Source organism: Podarcis bocagei, assembly GCF_964188305.1.
Source record: "Podarcis bocagei genome assembly, chromosome: 5".
Lineage (NCBI taxonomy): Eukaryota > Metazoa > Chordata > Lepidosauria > Squamata > Lacertidae > Podarcis > Podarcis bocagei.
In genome coordinates, this window is record NC_138129.1 from 53,511,783 (window position 1) to 53,519,800 (window position 8,018).

At 44.5% G+C, this 8,018-nt stretch overlaps 1 protein-coding gene across 11 annotated transcripts in view; it reads left to right on the top strand.

Annotated features, from left to right (window-relative positions):
* Positions 1–7,771, top strand: part of RNF220 (ring finger protein 220) — a 327,427-nt gene extending 319,656 nt beyond the window's left edge. For all 11 annotated transcript variants that reach the window (XM_081195319.1, XM_081195316.1, XM_081195312.1 and 8 more), the window contains one exon: positions 4,572–7,771. In XM_081195319.1, coding sequence (XP_081051445.1) covers positions 4,572–4,643 — 72 coding nt within the window. In that variant the 3' untranslated portion in view covers positions 4,644–7,771. The remainder of the gene's footprint in view (positions 1–4,571) is intronic.
* The last annotated feature ends 247 nt before the right edge of the window (positions 7,772–8,018 follow it).

An 8,018-nucleotide genomic window follows, 5' to 3' on the forward strand; every position in this document is an offset into this window, starting at 1 on the left:
GGCTTGGGTGAACGGCATAGCTCAGGTGTTAGGATCATGATTATGCTTCTTGCCCCTCCAGAATCTTGTGGTCTTGGTCCTCTCCCTCCTTTGGTATGTGTTCCTCTTTTTCCCCATCCATAACATGGTGAGTGCATAGTTCTCTTAGGCAAGGCATTGATGAGCTTGTAACCTTTGAGTGAAATTTGTTCTCTCTAATCTCTTCAATGGCAAAGCTCCCGCCTCTTTTGCAGATCAGGCAAAGGAATTATCGTGCACTGCAAATGTTCAGTTTTCCAGGTTTTGAAGAAAATTCTCCACCATGTTCTCAAAGCACTGTTCCTTCCTGACATAGTGTGAGATATAATGACTTTGCAAAGTGGGTAGTACTCATTATTTTTCAAAACTCCCCAAAGTGATTAGCCTGCATTCTAGATCAATCACTTGCCAAAATTTAATTAAGAATGCGTGGGGGCAAATAAAACCCTTCTCTTCATCATTCCTTTTTGGTGCCATGTTTCAGCCCCGGAGCTACGTTTTGCAGCCGGGTTTTATAAACCCTGGAAAACTGGGGTTTATAACGGAAAAGCTGAGGTGGCCTTCAGTGCAGCATACACTGCTGTTACCCATCAAGGCTTTTCCATGGGGCCACGATGAAAGGAGCAGGAGGACATTTCAGATATTTTTTTTCCATGTTCAACAGGTGTGGCTTATTATTCCACAGTATTTTTATTTCAAGGGAAAAGTTTAGTAACCCCAGCTGGCAGGTGAGCAGGATGGGGTTGGGGGAAGGAAGTCCTTTTTCACTGGCTCCATGCCAGGGCATGTGTGAGAGGCTTGTTTAATTGCTTCTGTAACGAGTACTATATGCAGGGTTGAGAAATGTTTAAATAGAAGAGTGAGCCTGTGAGTGCCTTAAACTTCTGTTGCGCATAGCCCACATCCCTGGATGTAATCAGCAGGCCTTGTAGCTTGCCATTCAAAATGCAGTTTCTCTGTGTGACTGGGGTGGGTGGGCTGGGGCGAGATCTGTTCTTGGAATAAATTGTTCATGTTAAGCTTCCTCAGAGTAAGTCCGCAACCTTTGTCTTGCTTACCTTTTTGTGTGCAAAATACCCTTATAACTCATATTTCATTTACCCTCATAGCATCTGCTGTTATAAACTAGGCTGCATCATCCACAAAAAATTGAGACAAGTTTCCAGTACCGGAAGCTAATATTCTGGGTACTGCTTTTGGTTCAGTTGGGTTACATTTTGTTGCATAATCATGATTGGTATCTAGGTAACATGAAATATGGGTTGGGGCTCATAAGACATGGTAGAGGTAAGAGGGGTGGGAGTGGTTCTGAGAGAGCCATTAAGTTCAGCTACTGAAGCCTGTAGCATAAACTTGATGTTTTCATGTTCTCTGCAGCCATGATGGCTACCTACTTGGGAGCGAGCACTGATTTCAGCATAGTGGTTTACTAGACCTGTTGCTGATCAAGGAGGCATGGGGCAACTAGCACAGGGGAATCTAGCTGCAGGCACAGATTTGGCAGGGTCTTTCCTCCCTCCTCTAGCAACAACTGTATATGCCTCTACTTTGTGTATATTGACGTACTAAGGCAGATGGGGTGAAGTAATATAGAACTTGTTTTTAAAATCTTGGGATTGCTTATCAAAGGATTTTGCTCAGATTGTTTTACAATTTTAACTACCTTTGGATACTAATCTTTTAAATCCTGGTAGCTTCATCACTTAATTATACAGTTCTCAGAGTCTACCTCTTGCATATCTTCTCCATTTAATTAAATATTTATAAGTGACACTTTTGTGAAAATACAACAAAGTAGTGTACACCATTCAAAAATTACAGCCTGTGATTCCAGAGCTACATGGTGCATTCACAACCACAAAAGGGAGGTTGGATTGCAGACAGAGGATGAACTGATCATTTTTCTAAAGTTAGGTGCTAATATTTGATTCCCTCTCATTGCACTTCTTAGCTGATGTCCTAGGCTGCATTTGCTTTCAAAAAAGACACATACAGTGTTGCCTGTTGCTCTTCTCATCTGCTGTCCGTCACACCTGCCAAATCAGATGATGACTGGCATATCTTGACCCATATTCAGAGACTAAAGTTAACACCCCGACCTGTTAGGTTAATTGATAAATTGTGTCAGCCATTGTTTTGCTTCATTCAGTTTTCAACTTCCTTTTTCCTTGCCCAGGTTTCAGTTTCCCTTAGTGGTGCAGATGAATTCTTTATGTCTGTTCAAATGGAAGATGAGTTTTCTGTCTTTGGTTATTGAAGGGATTAATAATAATAATAATTTATACCCACCCATCTGGGAGGCTTCCAACAAAATATTAAAATACAGTGGTCTGTTAAACATCAAAAGCTTCCCTAAACAGGACTGCCTTCAGATCTCGTCTAAAAGTCTGGTAGTTGGTCTTCTCTTTGACATCTGGTGGGAGGGCGTTCCACAGGGTGGGTGCCACTACTGAGAAGGCCCTCTGCCTGGTTCCCTTTAACTTGGCTTCTTGCAGTGAGGGAACTGCCAGAAGGCCCTCGGCGCTGGACCTTAGTGTCTAGGTAGAAGGATGGGGGTGGAGATGCTCCTTCAGGTATACATACTGGACCAAGGCTGTTTAGGGCTTTAAAGGTCAGCACCAACACTTTGAATTGTGCTCAGAAACGTACTGGGAGCCAATGTAGGTCTTTCAAGACCGGTGTTATGTTGTCTCAGCGGCCGCTCCCAGTCACCAGTCTGGCTGCCACATTCTGGATTAGTTGTAGTTTCCAGGTCACCTTCAAAGGTAGCCCCACATAGAGCGCATTGCAGTAATACAAGCGAGAGATAACTAGAGCATGCACCACTCTGGCAAGACAGTCCGCAGGTAGATAGGGTCTCAGCCTGCGTACCAGATGGAGCTGGTAAACAGCTGCCCTGGACACAGATTTGACCTGTGCCTCCATGGACAGCTGTGAGTCCAAAGCGACTCCCAGGCTGCGCACCTGGTCCTTCAGGGGCACAGTTACCCCATTTAGGACCAGGGAGTCCTCCACACCCCCCCGCCTCCTGTCCCCCAAAAACAGTGCTTCTGTCTTGTCAGGATTCAACCTCAATCTGTTAGCCGCCATCCATCCTCCAACCGCCTCCAGACCATCACTGGTTCCGATTTGAAAGAGAGGTAGAGCTGGGTGTCATCCACATATTGATGAACACCCAGCCCAAACCCCCTGATTATCTCTCCCAGTGGCTGCATGTAGATGTTGAAAAGCATGGGGGAAGAGGCCAGAACCCTGAGGCACCCCACAAGTGAGAGCCCAGAGGTCTGAACACTCATCTCCCACACCACTTTCTGAACGCGGCCCAGGAGGAAGGAGCGGAACCACTGTATAACAGTGCCCCCAGCTCCCAGCCCCTCTAGACGATTCAGAAGGATGTTATGGTTGATGGTGTCAAAAGCCGCTGAGAGATCCAGCAGAACTAGGAAACAGCTCTCACCTTTGTCCCTAGCCCGCCGGAGATCATTGACCAGTGCAACCAAGGCAGTTTCAGTCCCATGGTGAGGCCTGAATCCTGACTGGAAGGGATCCAAATGGTCCGCTTCTTCCAGGCATGCCTGGAGTTGTTCAGCAACCACTCGCTCAATCAGCTTGCCCAAGAATGGAAGATTTGAGACTGGGCGATAATTGACCATCGTGGCTGCATCTAAAGATGGTTTTTTAAGAAGCGGTTCAATGACCGCCTCTTTCAGCAGGTCTGGGAAGGCTCCCTCACAGAGAGAAGCATTCACCACCCCACGAAGCCCATTGTCCAGCCCTTCCTGGCTAGCTTTTATAAGCCAGGATAGGCAAGGATCAAGGAGACAGGTGGTTGGTTTCACTCTTCCAAGCAGCCTGTCCACATCCTCGGAGGTAACTGATTGGAATTGATCCCAATAAGGTTCTCAGAGGCTGTAGTCAGACTATGCGTATTCAGCAATCACAGAACTGACTTTGTGTGACTTCATTTTGGAGCTCCTTCTTTCTAGCACCTTTCAAGTTTCCAGCATTCGGTGTTGCAAGATGAATCATACCTGGGCAGCAAAAACGCCTCTACTGCTCAAGCATTTTCCTCCATCTCCTCTATCAACCTGGTTCTTGCCAAAATATTTTGAACACACATTTAATTTCATAGATGTGCCATTGTTTTTCCCATGTTCGTGCTTTCTGCTCTGCCTGTTGGGAACAGCTTTACTCTGAAGCCGTCAAAGTGTGAGGGATAGCCTTGAGGGCCCAGTGCCAGAACAAGTAATGTGAGAAGTGGCCCATGGAGTCAGTTTGAAAATGGAAGCAAAAAGACGATGGTAGCAAATAAACTATGCATCAGGTCCTTCATTTCTCTTCTGGTCTGCTACCAGCTACCATTAGTAGCAGCTTTATGTGAGGAAAGAGAGTCTGCCTCTTCCCTAGATTGAAGTCTAATTCACATAGTCTGCTTCCTGCAATTATGGGAAATAATGTGTAACTTCTGACTGCTTCCCTTTCTTACTCTATAATGATGTGTTTGAGGTAGGGTTCTTTCTCTTTCTAACTTTCTCCCTCTTTATCTCTCACAGGGTGCCAAGAAGCTGTGCCCTCAGTGCAATACCATCACCTCTCCAGGGGACCTCAGGCGTATCTACTTATGAAGGACATGGCTGCTCAGACCAGGGATTTGGGGGAAAGAAATGGCAGCAACAATGAAAGACATTTGAAAACAAAACCTAGAGACTCCAAATGTGTACTAGAGGCTGAGGGAGCAGCGCAATGCCTCTGCTTCCAAACCTGTCACTGGTGCCGCCAACTCCACGGGAAGGCCAAACCAGAATCCTTATTGTGAATCCCCGCCTTTTTTTACAGACTGATGTTCCACACCTGTCCTATTTCTTCAAGAGTGAGGTTCCATCTTGGACGACTTTCAAGCCTTTCCAAGGGAGTGTCTTGACAAGCCAACCTGGCCCAACCCCACATGCCAACTCAAGTAGGGACTGGATCTTCCACAGCAGGAACTGTCATAACCTGTCACTTGTGTTCTCTCCCCTCCCCTTTTTTGTGGTGTTCTAGTGTTTTTTTAGAAGTCAGAGAGAAAGAGAGAGCCTACACTTGCAAACCCACAAAGGCAGAATGAAGCACATGTAATATAGACTATATGTTTACAATGTTGTGTATAAATGGGATAGACTCCAACATTACATACTAATATGTTTCCCTTTTATTTTTTCCTTTGTTCTTGGGTTGTACTTTTTTTAAAAAAAGAGAAAAAAATAAGCAGAGAACATTAAACCCATATTTTTCTTGGTTCTACAAAGTTTTGGCATTAAAGTCATTAGTTTAAAAGAAATATAAATATATATATTATACATATATATAATATAAATGGTTTAATGTTCTGTGGTGTATATTTCCTCATTCAGATATGACGTTAACAGCTTCTAGTAACAGCTGTAGTTTTTGCCCGTAACACAACTTCTGGGGGAAGTAGGGGAAAGTAGCTAATGGGCTCTTTTTATCAAATCTTTATCACACTGAAACAGTTTTAATTTTTCACTGAGGGGGAAAGCAAGAAACTTGCAGATCAGGCTTACAATGCTTTACCCCATTGCCAGCTGGGAAAAGGACAGAAGTTTACATGAATACAGAGGAGCAAAAAATAGGTTGGCAGTGGTGGTTATCAGAATTCAGGGCTGTAAGTTTATCTCTTAAAAGCTGAAGTCTTAGTTCAAGCATATTGTATTCACCTGCCTCTGCGCCTGCTCTGTAGCCCTTCCTGTGATGCAAGAGTAAATGCAAAAACAGCTGAAAAACTAGCCATCCAGTATCTGAGCGGGGGGGGGGGGCACAGGAAGTACTCTGGCACTTCCTCCATTCTACTTCCTCATGAAAGATGATGTGTTTCACTAGTTAGGCAGGTTCTGTATCACTCTGGCATACTGTTTTGCCATGCCCAGCCACTGCCAGTCTGCCTTGCTCTGAAATGCTTTTCCATGCAGGTGCAGCATGATGTCCTAATTTTTCAGAGGTTCAGGTCCAGTAATACATCAGGTTCCAGTTTTGAAAAGAAAAGAAAGTGGGGTATGTGTTGGCTTTTTGTGACACTGGTTTCGTTTCCTCCTGTTATCTCTCCTACTTGTACTGTGGCAATAGTGGAACTCAACCCAGGCAGGTCCACACAAGGTTGGATTCAGTTACTCCCTCTTCGCCTGTTTCTGCAGCGTTCCTGACATCAACCTTTTACTCAGACCCCTGTTCTGCATTTGAAAATATCTCCAGCTGTGGCTCACGTATATTCTGCTTACTACCTGCCTTAATCAGAAACAAGCAACTGACATTTTTAAATACATAGCCAAACAAGCCGCCTGCATTCCACCCGAGGGAAATTTTACAGGGTTGCCGGAAGCTTGAAAGGGGAAGCAAGCACTTTGCTTGGCAATAATTTGGGTAGGCAAATGTCCCTGTCATGAATCACCTTTTAAACTGAGGCAGACTGCTGCTCTGGGATATCCTGCAAGGTATTTTGTTCTTTTTCTCTAATCTGTGACTTAAGCACTAGAAAGTCATGGTTGCACTAAAACATCTGGCTATCGTCAGTCATTCTGTTGTCAAAAGGATTGGTTTTATATGAATGAGACTTCTACCACAAGAGAGTTGTATTTTGCAGTACAGGATTCCATATTCCTGTTGCAATTTGGCTGATAATGTGCTACTGCTGTCTACTGAATGCAAGCTGGAAATGGCTATTATCAGCAGGGTCTTGCTGTTTGACTTCACCCTGTTCAACACACACTATTGTCTAGTAGGAAATAGTTTCATACCCTTAGAGCAGGTGCAGCCAACATGATGCCCTCCAGATATTGGGACTACAACTCCAAATATCCCTAACCATTGGCCATGTTGGCTGGGGCTGATGTGAGTTGGCAGTCCCCTAGCAGCTGGCAGGCACCATAGTGGCTACGACCGCAAAATTCTAAGCTTCCATTGTGTCCAAAGAACTTCTGAACTGCTATGTCTCACTCAAAGTGTTTCTGACTGCTGCTACATAGGAACGAGTCTGAGGAAGGGCCATCTGCAGCCTGTATTAACAGGAGAAACACATTTTCAAACAGCAGTTGATTGGCATCATAAATAGGTAGCAATAGTTTGCAAAAGGCACAAAGTTTCAGCAACTGCCTTTGCTCACAATGGGGCTTCCTCCACTGGTATAGCACTTAAGCCTTCCTAAAGGCAATCAAATGAAATTTGTCATGGTGGGGATGTCTGAATTGCACCCAAACCTGCTCACCTTGTACAAGCAATCTCTGCTCAGGCATTTAGGACAGAGCTATATTTCTCCCATATCTGTTTCAGAATAGGCAGTGCTGAGGCAGCTCATTTTTGATTTCCCAGTCTGGGAACAATGAGCTTTCTCTGGTCCTGTGGACCACCACTAAGCCAAATGAATATATATAAACCACATATAACTAGTAGGCTTTATTTTTAATGTTGATTTGTCCCTGCTTTTTTTCTTGAGAGGGTAGGGAGGGGAGAGAAGACCTGATGGGAAGATGCAAGGACTTGTTACCTCCTCTGGAGCGAGGCACATTTTGCAAAACTCTGTGACTTCGTCCTCAAAAAGCTTAAAAAGAAATGAACTATCTTTGCCCAAAGATTCCCAGCTGCACAAGGTGATATTCAAGTTGTGTCTATGGTTGTGTGTCGATGTATATTCTATAAAAAGGTACTTGTCATTCCCGTTTGTAAACTACATTGACATTAATTAAATGAGTATAAAATCTTCCAAGTTTGCCTCCTGCCCTCTGCTTGCTTCCTGGTTTCATCCCTGGTTTTGGCAATTGCATAAACATATGATTCCACTCCTGCTGCCCTCAAAACATGGTAGCTGTTAAGTCACATTCATCCAGGACCCACTGAATTATCCACCTGCTCCAATGCCTCATGGCGGGGGCAAGGAATCTTTTTTCATCCCAAGGGTTATATTCCTTCATGGGCTTCCTTCCAAGGGGCTGCATGCCAGTAGTGTTCCATGT